This window comes from Rhinichthys klamathensis, unplaced genomic scaffold (genome assembly GCF_029890125.1).
Source record: "Rhinichthys klamathensis goyatoka isolate OS25496 unplaced genomic scaffold, OSU_Roscu_1.1 h1tg000363l_1, whole genome shotgun sequence".
NCBI lineage: Eukaryota > Metazoa > Chordata > Actinopteri > Cypriniformes > Leuciscidae > Rhinichthys > Rhinichthys klamathensis.
Genome location: NW_026606872.1, coordinates 457072 through 473667, shown reverse-complemented (window position 1 = coordinate 473667; position 16596 = coordinate 457072). Strand labels below are relative to the sequence as shown.

At 42.6% G+C, this 16596-nt stretch overlaps 2 protein-coding genes across 2 annotated transcripts; both read right to left on the bottom strand.

Moving 5' to 3' along the window:
* Positions 1–998: 998 nt before the first annotated feature.
* LOC130069369 (uncharacterized protein CFAP97D2-like) lies at positions 999–6332 on the bottom strand. The gene is made up of 5 exons (XM_056233218.1): positions 6318–6332; positions 6081–6188; positions 2045–2125; positions 1646–1764; positions 999–1372 (listed from the first exon to the last, which is right to left on the bottom strand). Exons 1-5 carry the CDS (start codon positions 6330–6332, stop codon positions 1183–1185), a joined length of 513 nt encoding a protein of 170 aa, XP_056089193.1. The 3' UTR covers positions 999–1182.
* Positions 6333–11063: 4731 nt separating this feature from the next.
* Positions 11064–13086, bottom strand: LOC130069368 (uncharacterized protein CFAP97D2-like). Its single transcript, XM_056233217.1, has 4 exons — positions 12973–13086; positions 11926–12006; positions 11527–11645; positions 11064–11253 (listed from the first exon to the last, which is right to left on the bottom strand). Exons 1-4 carry the CDS (start codon positions 13084–13086, stop codon positions 11064–11066), a joined length of 504 nt encoding a protein of 167 aa, XP_056089192.1.
* Positions 13087–16596: the final 3510 nt, after the last annotated feature.

The window sequence follows — 16596 nt, the reverse complement described above, 5'->3', positions numbered from 1 at the left end:
ATGCTTTTATTTTTTTAATTAGACTGCATTCTTGTCAATTTTTTTAAATGTTTACTTTTTGATTTATGAATTATAACAGACTGATGGGGAAAAAAATCATTACTTTTTAAAAATTGGTTTTATTATTATTTAACAATTTCTTGCTTTTTTGTTAGTTTTTATTAGTTGTAATTTTTATATAAACATTTAACTTTTAAAATAAAGGTTTTACAACAACATCACCATCTTCTGTTATGTGGGCCTCCATGTTCATCTATTGTACAGTATATGATATTGGTGGAGCAGGGTGGTGGGGGCCCACATCAATATTTTTTCAGGGGGCCCCGAATCCTCTAGCTACGGCCCTGCCGACATGTTAGTGTTTTGCGCATCTATGGCAACAACAGACTTTTATAACGTGAATCCAGGATCGCTGTCGTGAAACACTTAAATGTTTCCCTTACCTAAGAGAACCGTTTAAGAGATTATATGCAACACCCTTAAATTATTCTCTTAGGTAAGGGGAAATCGCCCTTTAAGTATCATACTTAAGGAAAAAACCTAAGGTGCTTTATGCAACCGGCACAGGTACTATTTATTTTAGCGGAAGGAAGCCATTTAATGATTTTACGTAAAACAAGTAACATTTTGATGCGTATTTTTGCCTTTGAGTCGCCATGGTATTGCAGTGAAGTGCAGTTTTTTGTGTGTCTTGTAATCTTGAACCAGAATAAGTTCCTCTTGCAGCATCTCTACTCTTCTCTGATGACGAGGGCGGGGCTATAACCTGTCACTCACATGAGGACAGCCAATAGCAAACCACAACCAGACAATCAATTCCCTATGCACTAAATTAAGCCCCGCCCTACATTTTTTCTTGTTCGAGAAGCTGTTGTTGACAAATCAGATCCTCCCTTGAAATCTGGTTGATTTTTATCTCAATAACTTAAGTCCTAAATGCTTTTTTTGTTGTAAACGCCTCGTTAAAAATAAAGCTCGCTCAAGTACTGAGGAGCTAAACCATTTAGTGCTTTGAAATAATAATTTCAAACCCACATGACATGCTTTTTTTCACAGGCATTAACAAGAGCAGCGTGAGCATCCGAAATGTGTGCTATTGTGTTTCACAGAAGGGTTGGAAACATGATGAAGGCAAGAAAATTAAGAAGAAATTAGCTCCGCTTTTTAAAGTGTGAATTAGGATCAAACCTGTTTGTTGGTCTCTCCTCGTGGATAGTGTGCGAGTTTGTCTCTATATTGCTGGACCTTTTCAAAGTCGGCCTCCCAGAGTTCCCTCCTGTAATCCGACTTCTGCGTCAGGATTCGCTGGTTGATCCGATGGTTTTCTGCTGTCAGCTCTAGAAGCTCCTCCTTCTTTTTGTGTGTGTTCACACTGTAAAACCAGATATATAACATTATCATAACATAACATAAATAAAATGTTTAATTGTCAAATGAAATAGAATATTTTTTTAATGTTTAATTTTATTTTATTTCTAAATAATTTCTACATCTTGTTTAGATGTTATATACATGAGACGCAGCGGGAGATCCGACAACTGAAACCCAGATCAAATAAACACCTCACTGAGTTACTATGTTAACCAGCTACAGATTGACGTATGAGCACACAAACACACACACACACACACACACACACACACACCTGAGCTGTGGGCAATGGTTCCTGTTGTCCACCAGTCCTTTAGAGCGAGTGATAGCAGAAAGATTGCTGGCCAGACGATGATTGTCTCTCTCTATGATGGACGTCCTTTCTTTCTGCAACTGAAGACAAACACTGTTATCATGCATTTCATCTACTCCACGTTACTTCATAACAACACATCACTGTAATCGGCAATAGTGCTGTTATAGAGCTCACAACATCATTTTTGTCTGCTTATAGGCTCATAATTATTGGAGTACGTTCAACTGTTTGGTTATCAAAATATCTTCTTTTGTGTTCAGCAGAAGAAAGAAACTCATACAGGTTTGGAACAACATGAGGGCAAGTAAATGATGACAGGAAAATACATTCTTGTTTACATATTAATTAATCAGATACCTGGACTTTCTTCAGATTGTGTCTGATATGCGCCGGTGTTTCGATGCCCTTGGTGTCGACTACAGGTTTGGCCTCTCTCACCTGAGACAGAGACAGAGACAGAACATCAACATATACATATATACATACTCACACACACTCTCTCTCAAACACACTCACACTCAGACACACTCTCTCTCACACACACACATACAGAAAATCACACACACTCTCTCACACACACAGAGACACTCACACACTCTCTCACACACAATGCATGTTTATTATAATTAAATCTTAAGCATCAACTGAAATAAAATAAAACAAACTTATTCCATTTCAGCTATGGTTACCAACATTTACGCATTCTGAAGTTGCCTGTTTTATCCATTGGGTTTATCGTGTTGCAGTCTATTAGGCAACATTCAGCATAAGATGGGCTTAGATTTATACATTACATCTACATTTCAGTGGTAACAGATAAGGTGATGATGATCATCTTTCTTTATTATTGTTAGCACTACCTCAAACTAAAGCGGCGTCTCTTCGGAGCTGTCATTTCTTAAATGAGCCGCGGCAATGTTTCAACTTTCAAATGAGCTGCTAACGCTAGACTAACGCCTTTATTTTCAACGCGATCACCTTGCACCCAAACCATTTAGAAACTAGGGAGCCATTTGTCCTCCGATTACATACAAGCTCCTCGGCGCCGCGTTTGCGGGACTCATGTTTCGCGCTGTAGGGGATTTTAAAAAAGTGACGTGAGTGGAAGGGTGGCGCCGGGGCAGTGTGTGTGTGAGCGGGAGGGCAGCGCCGGGGCAGTGTGTGTGTGAGCGGGAGGGCAGCGCCGGGGCAGTGTGTGTGTGTGAGCGGGAGGGCGGCGCCGGGGCAGTGTGTGTGTGAGCGGGAGGGCGGCGCCGGGGCAGTGTGTGTGTGGCAGTGTGTGTGTGAGCGGGAGGGCGGCGCCGGGGCAGTGTGTGTGTGAGCGGGAGGGCGGCGCCGGGGCAGTGTGTGTGTGAGTGGGAGGGTGGTGCCGGGGCAGTGTGTGTGGGGCAGTGTGTGTGTGAGCGGGAGGGCGGCGCCGGGGCAGTGTGTGTGTGAGCGGGAGGGCGGTGCCGGGGCAGTGTGTGTGTGAGCGGGAGGGCGGCGCCGGGGCAGTGTGTGTGTGAGCGGGAGGGCGGCGCCGGGGCAGTGTGTGTGGGGCAGTGTGTGTGTGAGCGGGAGGGCGGCGCCGGGGCAGTGTGTGTGTGAGCGGGAGGGCGGTGCCGGGGCAGTGTGTGTGTGAGCGGGAGGGCGGTGCCGGGGCAGTGTGTGTGTGGCAGTGTGTGTGTGAGCGGGAGGGTGGCGCCGGGGCAGTGTGTGTGTGAGTGGGAGGGCGGTGCCGGGGCAGTGTGTGTGGGGCAGTGTGTGTGTGAGCGGGAGGGCGGCGCCGGGGCAGTTTGTGTGTGAGCGGGAGGGCGGTGCCGGGGCAGTGTGTGTGTGTGGCAGTGTGTGTGTGAGCGGGAGGGCGGTGCCGGGGCAGTGTTTGTGTGAGCGGGAGGGCGGTGCCGGGGCAGTGTGTGTGTGAGCGGGAGGGCGGTGCCGGGGCAGTGTGTGTGTGAGCGGGAGGGCGGCGCCGGGGCAGTGTGTGTGTGAGCGGGAGGGCGGTGCCGGGGCAGTGTGTGTGTGGCAGTGTGTGTGTGAGCGGGAGGGCGGTGCCGGGGCAGTGTGTGTGTGAGCGGGAGGGCGGCGCCGGTGCAGTGTGTGTGTGAGCGGGAGGGCGGCGCCGGGGCAGTGTGTGTGTGAGTGGGAGGGCGGTGCCGGAGCAGTGTGTGTGGGGCAGTGTGTGTGTGAGCGGGAGGGCGGTGCCGGGGCAGTGTGTGTGTGGCAGTGTGTGTGTGAGCGGGAGGGCGGTGCCGGGGCAGTGTGTGTGTGGCAGTGTGTGTGTGAGCGGGAGGGCGGCGCCGGGGCAGTGTGTGTGTGAATGGGAAGGCGGTGCCGGGGCAGTGTGTGAGTGGGAGGGCGGCGCCGGGGCACTGTGTGTGTGAGTGGGAGGGCGGCGCCGGGGCAGTGTGTGTGTGAGTGGGAGGGCGGCGCCGGGGCAGTGTGTGTGTGAGTGGGAGGGCGGTGCCGGGGCAGTGTGTGTGTGGCAGTGTGTGTGTGAGCGGGAGGGCGGCGCCGGGGCAGTGTGTGTGTGAGCGGGAGGGCGGTGCCGGGGCAGTGTTTGTGTGAGCGGGAGGGCGGTGCCGGGGCAGTGTGTGTGTGAGTGGGAGGGCGGTGCCGGGGCAGTGTGTGTGTGGCAGTGTGTGTGTGAGCGGGAGGGCGGCGCCGGGGCAGTGTGTGTGTGAATGGGAAGGCGGTGCCGGGGCAGTGTGTGTGTGTGAGTGGGAGGGCGGCGCCGGGGCAGTGTGTGTGTGAGCGGGAGGGCGGTGCCGGGGCAGTGTGTGTGTGAGCGGGAGGGCGGCGCTGGGGCAGTGTGTGTGTGGCAGTGTGTGTGTGAGCGGGAGGGCGGTGCCGGGGCAGTGTGTGTGTGAGCGGGAGGGCGGCGCTGGGGCAGTGTGTGTGTGGCAGTGTGTGTGTGAGCGGGAGGGCGGTGCCGGGGCAGTGTGTGTGTGAGCGGGAGGGCGGCGCTGGGGCAGTGTGTGTGTGAGCGGGAGGCAGAGCGCAGAGAGATGCGACAGAGATGCAAAATTGCAGGCGCGGCTCTAAATGGCTGTTATTTCAAATAGCGTAGCATATTTTAAACGGTTAACCGGTTATAACCGGCTAATGAGGCTCGGTGGTCGGTCAAGACATTTTTTAGTTTTCGCCATCCCTAGTGTGTGTGTGTGTGTTATTCGCATATAGGGATGGGAATCGAGAACCGGTTCTTCTTCAGAACCGGTTCCCAGTGAACCAATTCCTTGGAACCGTTAGTATGCCTGCTTAACGATTCCGCTTATCGGTTCCGCACGTTGCAAATGTGTCATGACGTCACACACGCGATGCGTTATTTTGATTCAGAACGCAACAAACATTGCATCGAGGCAGAAGCGCTCGTTTGGTTATATTTCACGCGAAAAGACGACAATATGTGAGGTGCCGTCTAGGGCTTAAATCAAACTTCATTCACGCACACATATATGAAACACTTGCATAAACGTATACTAAGTAGTCAAACATACATGTATACTGCTGAATGCTCAAACAAATACATATGAAATGCACAACGACACACCTAAAGTCGCTCACGCATACACGCAAACTCTACACACACAAGATGCGCGAAATTCTCCAGGCACATACTCATAAGAGACGCGCGCGTGCACACACAAACTCTCCACGCACATACGAGACACGCGCGCGCACACACAAATTCTCCACGCACATATTCATATGAGACGCGAGCACACACACACACACTCAAACTCGCGCACATACTCAATGAGAGTATGACGGCGCCTCATAACAATATGGTCACTTGTTCCAACACCTGTAAAATTTCCATTTCGTTAAAGGGGGGACCTCCAATATGCAGAGACATTTGGCCACACATCATGAACAGACTTTAGTCCCATGAAACTTAAACTGGAATGTCACTGTTTCTGTCACTGCGACTTCACGAACAGGTGAACACGCGCATGCACACATCACTTTTGAAGTAAAATTGAGGATGCAGTGCATGTAATGCATCGAGATATCGAATTGAACTGAATCGATGACATGATAATCGTAATCGAACTGAACCGTAAGACAAGTGTAGGTTCACACCCCTAATACGCTGTGCTGTGTCAGCGAGTTAATAACAAACAAATAAGTTATAAGCTCAATAAGTTAATACAAACAAATAAATTTGTACTTATTCCCTCACCCAATGAGAATCGATAAGGAATCGAATCGATAAGCAATATCGATAATGGAATCGGAATCGTTAAATTCTTATCAATTCCCATCCCTATTCGCATATCTCTCGGACCGTTAGTCTGATGGATTTCAGACTTGACGGGTGTCTTGCTACGGGCACTTTGCACTAGTTAGTTAAATTTCACGCAATAAACATATTAAAAAAGCAGACAACCATAACCCATCAGAGTCAGACCTTGTCTCGGTGGATCTCGTAGTTAGACTGGTCCCATTTCTGCTGCAGGAACCAGTTAGCTGCAGGTTTCAGAGGCCGGTAGGACTTGTGTGTTGTGGAGGACGAAACCTGCAGAAATTGAAAATGAATAAATAAATAAATATATATATATATATAAATGAACAAATAGATAAGATTCACCGACAGATTTGAAAGCCAGTTTACAGTCAGTTGTGGAGGATTTCTCTCCACCGTTACCCTCCCATGAAGCATTTTTAATTGAGGAACCCGACGATGAGAACGAGAACGAGGACGAGCAGCCAAATTTTCCGGAAGGAATCACCCCATATTTATATGAGCCTCCCGCGAACCACGGGATAGCCACGCCCTCTAGTAATAGATTTTGACCGGAAGAGAAGAGAAGTCGTTTCGAGGGGGGAGGGAAGGGTAACGTATTTGATTAAAGATTATAAGGGGACATGAATTAAAAAAAAATAATGAAGTGCACAGATAAATCATTTATAATAAACACTACAATATTACATATAAAAATACGAATGGTAAAATCTGATTTCATGACGACTTTAAAGCTTAACAACAGAGCTTAGACTTTTAGCCTAAATTCAGTTGACATTTATTTTTAGATCTAATAATAACAATAATAATCAACACTCAAATAACAAATTGTATGAAAACATGTAAACTGCACATAAGGCAGTTTTTGCATTAACATGTTTTTACTCTAATTTGTTATTGAAATATAATAATTTACACAGTTGATGTTATTTTCATGACAGATATTTTAAACATACATTAAATAATCAAGATATCATTAACAGGTTAAGTAAAATATAATATATAGGTTAAAGGTGCTCTAAGCGATGTCACGCATTTTTTAGGCCAAAACATTTTTTGTCACATACAGCAAACATCTCCTCACTATCCGCTAGCTGCCTGTCCCCCTGAACACACTGTAAAAAGACGCGGTCTCTGCAGACATCCCAGGCGTCACACACGGCAACAAAAACAAACTGTAGCGACCCGCGCCACGAAACATAACAAACTGATCCAGCCAATAACCGACAAGAAGAGTTTGGGGGGTTAGTGTGCGGATGAGGAGGAGGGAGGGTCTAGCTAGCCTCCGTTTTGTTTGACAATACTTTAAACGTCAACAAGAAGTGATAGACACTCGACATCGCTTAGAGCACCTTTAATACAGTGCATTTATTTAGTGAAAGAGTTAGCGAACCAACAAGCTGTGGACACTGAAGGACTTGCCTGAGGTAAATATTTACATGTGAAAAACTAAGCGTTTTATTGACGTATTTCCGCTGTTGAAACACTGATTGAGTGAGTTATGATGTATACTGTATACTGGTATACAGTATACTGTATCTTTCAACATACCTTCGGGTGTTCATTCATGTTTATTCTGTAACTGAGGAAGAGATGATCACGTTTACTCGCGCTGCCGCTTTAAATGAGGAGCCTAGTACAGTGATCTGACACGCCACATCACAGAGCGCCAAAGCGGCATTTATTGTTTGAATTTTGTGATCAAATAGACAGAATTTGAAAGATTACACCTTGCTTATTATCGAAAGTAACAAAACACTGAGCTTATTGCGATTATATGTGGTTAATGGTGGTTAGGCAACAACGCTGTATTCGTTGTGTACACATAAGACATGAGGTGCAATGAGCCGGGGCTGGGCGGGGCAGCAGGGGGCGGGGCGTGTTCGGGACGCCAGTATCGTGGGTGGTGTATCGCGTTTTTTTGGTTCGGTTCGAATATCGTTACACACCCCTACTGTTTATGGTCTAGTGCCCGGTTGCATAAAGCACCTTAAGTGTAATTTTCCCTTAAGTTCGCCCTTATGTTTCCCTTAAACCTAAGGGTGTTGCAGAAAAATCCCCGTAAGTGTTACTTAAGATTTTTTTTTTTAAGTGAAACGTCATAAACACTTAGAATTTCCCATAAATGCTGTTTTTTCACTTAAGTAATCCCTGAAAAAGCGTTAAGTGTTGCATAAAACCCCTTAAAGGTGCATTGCGCAACAGTTCATGTTAAAAATACCCGTTTTTCTAACCCATACATGCTTAAACAATTGCCTGATGGGCTGAATGAGCCCTTCTCTGATCACTGCGATTGCCTCTTTAATCCTGTACAGTAAAATTAACAAGAGGGATTTGGGCCGGAACGTGAGACTGGGCGTGACGTCATGCGCGTTCGCGCTCCCCTGGCTATGTCTGGCAGGTTTGTGTATTCGCCGCCATTCTCCGTATCAGCGAAGACAACTCGAGCGACAAAACTTCAGTCAACTTTCGACAAAAGTAGAAGATGGATTCAAAGAGATCGGCTTGTAGTTCATTCTGGTTGCAGTTTCGCTTGTCGCCAGAGAGGGCATAGTTCTGCAAAACCTCAGAAACTTGCGCAATGCACCTTTAACGGTCATTTCCCTAAGTATAACTTAAGGTTTGGGAATCGTAACCTTAAGAGTGACGCGGACAAAAATAAGACGACATGGCTGAATTTATGGAACCAGCTGAAGATCATAGGGAATAGGCAGAACCCTTTGGACCAACTTAGCGATGAAAAATTGTTGCAAGAATACCGATTTGATCGACGCGCAATATTTGGCATCGCTAACCAACTAGACGGCTGTCTGTCTGTCATTACACGCGACTCGCATGTAGACTATCACAACGTTAAGTCAGTGCGCGCACGGAGAGTGTGTGGCCGACCCGTGCAGAAAAAAATTCACAGGAGAACGAGCTGATTCTGTGTTTTAAAAGGAATCATGACAGAAGAAAACAGGTATGCTATGGAAATACTCAGCTGTATTTCGAGACACAGAGCCAGAAGTGCATTCACAAAACCTAAACAAATGCCAAAGCAGGAGACGGTGAACAGTACACTTTCGGAGCTAACGCGGTGTTGCGTGATAGCGTCACTGGACTGACACGTGATATGCCGACATGTTAGTGTTTTGCGCATCTATGGCAACAACAGACTTTTATAACGTGAATCCAGGATCGCTGTCGTGAAACACTTAAATGTTTCCCTTACCTAAGAGAACCGTTTAAGAGATTATATGCAACACCCTAGTGTTGTCACGATACTAGAATTTCTAACTTCGATACGATACCTTGAAAAATATCGATATTCGATACCACAGAGAAAAAAATTGCCACAATATTAAGGGGGTATTTTTTGTATTTAAAGCTAAATATAACAAGTCTAGAACATGACAATGAGGTATATTTTACATGAACAAAAATGTCCCGAGTTCTATTTGTTAATATTTTTTAATTGGACCAGAGCTTACATGATCCGTTGTATTTTTATTACCTACTGTTATCAAAGATTAAAATATACTGTAACAAAAAAGCACTTAACAGTATCAAATTGGAGGATAGAGTGTCAGTAATGTATAATAATAAGATTAAACATTCAATTTTCAGTTAAAGGCATTTCATTATTGAATTCAGAGATGCCATTGTCTAGCTGTTTAGTTTAATTAGTATCTGTGTAATCAAATTGATGATAATCGCTAATGAAGGAAAATTGCAGAATTAAATAATAATTTTTGAATAAAGTTAAATAGGCACAAGCTAATTTACATTTGACCACAACAATATTTACTTGTCTAAGATTCCTCAGTCAGCTTATCTTAACTTTAAGAAAACGGTGAAAATACTAGACAACACAGACTCATATCAACAACAATACTAGGCCATCTTGGTTAATGTTTCAGAAAAGTTAAAATGAGAAGAGTTACATTATTTCTTTTAGGATTTTTTTAGCAGTGGGGGCAGGTCTGTCCAAATAACAAACACCCCTGATGCTGAGCATATATGCTGCTAAATGGTACCCCTGGAGCCTGTTCCTTAAGTCTGTTCAACTATAAAATAATTTAAAAAAATTAGTGATGTTAGGGATTATTGATAGTCAAACAATCTTTTGGGTGCCCGCAGCACGCTCACAGTGTGAAGCGCGTGTCCGCGTATTCTCCGACATGCCTGCTCGCGGTGTGTTTTTTAATGCGTGTGCGCGCTATTCTCCGACATGCCTGATCGCGGTGTTCTTTATCAATCAACCAAAGCCGGTCGATTCAAAACCATTCACTTCACTTTTGCTATTTAACCAGAGCGAATGAGACGAGTGCGTCACGTGTGGTGTTTGTCAACGCGCCTTTGGAGAGAAGTGAAAGTGACCGCTCAGCTAGTATCGATACTTCGGGAAATTAGTATTGGTACCGTTCAGATATTTCAGTATCGATATTTATCGAAATATCAATATTTTTGACAACACTACAACACCCTTAAATTATTCTCTTAGGTAAGGGGAAATCGCCCCTTAAGTATAATACTTAAGGGAAAAACCTAAGGTGCTTTATGCAACCGGGCACAGGTACTATTTATTTTAGCGGAAGGAAGCCATTTAATGATTTTACGTAAAACAAGTAACATTTTGATGCGTATTTTTGCCTTTGAGTCGCCATGGTATTGCAGTGAAGTGCAGTTTTTTGTGTGCCTTGTAATCTTGAATCAGAATAAGTTCCTCTTGCAGCATCTCTACTCTTCTCTGATGACGAGGGCGGGGCTACAACCTGTCACTCACATGAGGACAGCCAATAGCAAACCACAACCAGACAATCAATTCCCTATGCACTAAATTAAGCCCCGCCCTACATTTTTTCTTGTTCGAGAAGCTGTTGTGACAAATCAGATCCTCCCTTGAAATCGGGTTGATTTTTATCTCAGTAACTTAAGTCCTAAATGCTTTTTTTGTTGTAAACGCCTCTTTAAAAATAAAGCTCGCTCAAGTACTGAGGAGCTAAACCATTTAGTGCTTTGAAATAATAATTTCGAACCCACATGACATGCTTTTTTTCACAGGCATTAACAAGAGCAGCGTGAGCATCTGAAATGTGTGGAAACATGATGAAGGCGAGAAAATTAAGAAGAAATTAGCTCCGTTTTTTAAAGTGTGAATTAGGATCAAACCTGTTTGTTGGTCTCTCCTCGTGGATAGTGTGCGAGTTTGTCTCTATATTGCTGGACCTTTTCAAAGTCGGCCTCCCAGAGTTCCCTCCTGTAATCCGACTTCTGCGTCAGGATTCGCTGGTTGATCCGATGGTTTTCTGCTGTCAGCTCTAGAAGCTCCTCCTTCTTTTTGTGTGTGTTCACACTGTAAAACCAGATATATAACATTATCATAACATAACATAAATAAAATGTTTAATTGTCAAATGAAATAGAATATTTTTTTAATGTTTAATTTAATTTTATTTCTAAATAATTTCTACATCTTGTTTAGATGTTATATACATGAGACGCAGCGGGAGATCCGACAACTGAAACCCAGATCAAATAAACACCTCACTGAGTTACTATGTTAACCAGCTACAGATTGACGTATGAGCACACAAACACACACACACACACACACACACACACACACCTGAGCTGTGGGCAATGGTTCCTGTTGTCCACCAGTCCTTTAGAGCGAGTGATAGCAGAAAGATTGCTGGCCAGACGATGATTGTCTCTCTCTATGATGGACATCCTTTCTTTCTGCAACTGAAGACAAACACTGTTATCATGCATTTCATCTACTCCACGTTACTTCATAACAACACATCACTGTAATCGGCAATAGTGCTGTTATAGAGCTCACAAAATCATTTTTGTCTGCTTATAGGCTCATAATTATTGGAGTACGTTCAACTGTTTGGTTATCAAAATATCTTCTTTTGTGTTCAGCAGAAGAAAGAAACTCATACAGGTTTGGAACAACATGAGGGCAAGTAAATGATGACAGGAAAATACATTCTTGTTTACATATTAATTAATCAGATACCTGGACTTTCTTCAGATTGTGTCTGATATGCGCCGGTGTTTCGATGCCCTTGGTGTCGACTACAGGTTTGGCCTCTCTCACCTGAGACAGAGACAGAGACAGAACATCAACATATACATATATATACACACAATCACACTCTCTCTCTCTCTCACACACACACAAACACACACACTCTCTCTCTTTACTGAAATAAAATTAAAAAACTTATTCCATTTGAGCTATGGTTGCCAACATTTCTAATTTTCACTTAACGTTAGTGGTTTTATTCCTATTATCACTGTAAAGCCGCTTTGGAACAATCTACATGGTTACAAGCGCTATATTAATGAAGATGACTTAAGTTAGTGACTTGATGTACTAAAATAACTCAAACTGAGTGGCCCAAATCTATCTATAAATTACAGGAACGTCTGTCTGTGTGTGTGTGTGTGTGTGTGTGTGTGTGTGTGTGTCTGTTACTCGCATATCTCTCGAACCGTTAGTCCGATGGATTTCAGACTTGACGGGTGTCTTGCTACGGGTGCAGTGCCGAGTTTAACGTTGTTTGGATTAGAAATGCAAAAGATATCGGTAAAAGAAGCACTTAGAAGGTTGTGGTTCAAAAATAATCATTCTGACATAAACACTGTCAGCTAAACATGAAGTCAGCTACATGTTTACTTCTGAATATTATATTTTATTCACGGCCACCATTCGTAGAAGCCTAATCACAAACTGTTTGCTCAAGCGTAGTGTTTTCTCAGAGTTCACTGTGTCGCTGCTCCCTGAATCCTGTAGTTCAATTTTCCATATTTATTGTATGTCATTATTATGTCAGTATCAGTATTTGCTTTCTACCATGCACAAATAAAAACTTCACTGAACTTTTGCTGTGTAGTTAATTGTAACAATGAGCACTCAAACACATTAAACCAACAATTACTAAAAACACACACAAAAACAGATTTTGTACGGGCACTTTGCACTAGTTACTTAAATTTCAAGCAATATTAAACATAACGTTACTAAAAAAAAGCAGACAACCAAAACCCGTCAGAGTCAGACCTTGTCTCGGTGGATCTCATAACTGGACTGGTCCCATTTTTGCTGAAGGAGCCAGTTAGCTGCAGGTTTCAGAGGCCGGTAGATCTGGCTCTTCTTTCCTTGATCTTTTGACATTTCAGAGGCCGTTATAAAAATATAAATACCCTTTCAAAGTATCAAAATTCAAACCTTCCTTGATATTCCAAACACGTTTGTAACCAAGACTAGAAAACAACAGCGGAGTTCTAAACAGTGGAGGCTTGTGACGTCACAGGGCAGCGAAAGGCCGCCTTGGCAGAAGGTCAGCGCTACGTCACATCACTGCGTCTTTGGCCCCGCCCACTGGAGCGTGGAGGAAAGATCGACAAACGATCCTCCTAATGCTGGGATAGTGGGGTTTCCCTTTTTTCAACAGTGTGAATGTCTCAGCAGTTCATTATTTTTTTTGCTTGTATTCGGCGCATTTCACTATGGATTATTTGGTAAATTTCGGCGCAGGCTTTGCCACAAACATGTAAGTAATAATCATGTTTATTCTAGTGCCTGATCTGTGATTTCTGATGTTACAGTTACTCAAGTTCAGACAGATTATCTTTCTCTCCAAATTTTTAATGCTATTTATGCATCAGTAAATCAAGCCACTGACTAAACGATCAACTTCACATCGTTTCTCTTAGTAGGATGAAAATAATCTTATTTAAAGTGAAGTTTGATTTCTGTCTTGCGGTTATTTACCTCATATGAAAAACGATGTCACATTATATACAGACTTTATAATACACTAAGACAAAAACACTTCCCAAACATTTCCCAAATATACCCTGAATTCAAATCCATATCAGACACACAGAAAATCCCATATTTACTAGGAGAAATGCCCAAATGTGAAATAATTGCTGCAAAATATGTCTCCTCATGCCATGAAATGAGGACAACCAGTGGAACCTCAGATGGATAAATAATTGTACAAATAAATTACAAATAATTGTTATTTTGATTGTTTGATATTTTAGTAATTGTTTTATTTTTTATTTTATTTTTTATTGTTCACTTTTATTTATCTATATGTTTGTATATGTCTATTGCTTTGGCAATATTGTGCTATTTTACACATTCATGCCAATAAAGCTAATTTGAATTTGAATTTGACAGACAGATAGATTGAGACAGACAGATAGAGACAGACAGACAGACTGATAGATAGAGACAGACAGATAGAGACAGACAGACAGACTGATAGATAGAGACAGACAGATAGACTGATAGATAGATAGAGACAGACAATTCTTTTAATTTAATTCTTTTAACTTTTAATTTAAATAAATGTTGATTTTAAATCAGCCTACTTCAGTGTGATATGTTACCATATTATCATGCTTAATTGAATAATTGTAATGTGATTATCAGATGCAAATATGTAAATCAAAGAATATGGGTGGTTGGCGGGTGGATTATTATTTATTTTTAACAACAGATTCGAGTGACTCAAAGTGCACCAGATTAATGAATTTATCTTTAAAATGTACAAAATTTTCTCCCGAGTATCAAAACCCCCAGACCCCCCTAGTGTTACGATTTTACCACCTCCGCCTCATTTTGAGCCAGGAAAAACCCTGAGATGGACAGACAGACAGATAGAGAGATGGATAGAGATGGACAGACAGACAGACAGATAGATAGATAGATAGATAGATAGATAGATAGATAGATAGATAGATAGATAGATAGATAGATAGATAGACAGACAGAGAGAGATGGATAGAGATGGACAGACAGACAGATAGAGAGATGGATAGAGATGGACAGACAGACAGACAGACAGATAGATAGATAGACAGATAGATAGATAGATAGATAGATAGATAGATAGATAGATAGATAGACAGACAGACAGAGAGAGATGGACAGACAGACAGATAGATAGAGAGAGAGATGGATAGACAGACAGATAGATAGATAGAGAGATGGATAGACAGACAGATAGAGAGATGGATAGACAGGCAGATAGATAGATAGAGAGATGGATAGACAGACAGATAGAGAGATGGATAGACAGACAGATAGAGAGATGGATAGACAGACAGATAGAGAGATGGATAGATATGGACAGACAGATAGATAGATAGATAGATAGATAGATAGATAGACAGATAGAGAGATGGACAGACAGATAGATAGATAGAGAGATGGATAGACAGACAGATAGAGAGATGGACAGACAGACAGACAGATAGATAGAGAGATGGATAGACAGACAGATAGAGAGATGGACAGACAGATAGACAGATAGATAGAGAGATGGACAGACAGACAGACAGATAGATAGATGGATAGACAGACAGATAGAGAGATGGACAGACAGACAGACAGATAGATAGAGAGATGGATAGACAGACAGACAGACAGAGAGAGATGGATAGAGATGGACAGACAGACAGATAGATAGAGAGAGAGATGGATAGACAGACAGATAGATAGATAGAGAGATGGATAGACAGACAGACAGATAGATAGAGAGATGGATAGACAGACAGATAGAGAGATGGATAGACAGACAGATAGAGAGATGGATAGACAGACAGATAGAGAGATGGATAGACAGACAGATAGAGAGATGGATAGATATGGACAGACAGATAGATAGATAGATAGATAGATAGATAGATAGATAGATAGATAGACAGACAGATAGAGAGATGGACAGACAGACAGACAGATAGATAGAGAGATGGATAGACAGACAGATAGAGAGATGGACAGACAGACAGACAGATAGATAGAGAGATGGATAGACAGACAGATAGAGAGATGGACAGACAGACAGACAGATAGATAGAGAGATGGATAGACAGACAGATAGAGAGATGGACAGACAGATAGACAGATAGATAGAGAGATGGACAGACAGACAGACAGATAGATAGATGGATAGACAGACAGATAGAGAGATGGACAGACAGACAGACAGATAGATAGAGAGATGGATAGACAGACAGATAGAGAGATGGACAGACAGACAGACAGACAGATAGAGAGATGGATAGACAGACAGATAGAGAGATGGACAGACAGATAGACAGATAGATAGAGAGATGGACAGACAGACAGACAGATAGATAGATGGATAGACAGACAGATAGAGAGATGGACAGACAGACAGACAGATAGATAGAGAGATGGATAGACAGATAGACAGACAGACAGATAGATAGATAGAGAGAGAGATAGATAGAGACAGACGGGCCTGTTAGAAACCAGTGCAATCATTCACCCTGACATGTTATCTGTCTGTTCACTAACACACCTTTACAGAGGGAAAACACACAATAACCTCACAGAAAAGACCATTTCACATGTTTTTGTAACCATTTCACATGTTTGACTTTTAGTGATGTTCATGCTGTTGTCACTTTACATTGATGGAGTATAAACTGCTGTAATGTGACTTTATTTCAAAAGCAATAACAGCCATAAATATGAAATTAACATCACATAAAAATAACCTATTTTTAAATGCATCAAATGTTGGTTATCCTTATTTACTGTATGTATAGTAAATCTGTATTCTATATATTCCTGAATTTAGATTTTTGATATATGTATTTTCCTCTATTGTAAGTCGCTTTGGATATAAGCATCTGCTAA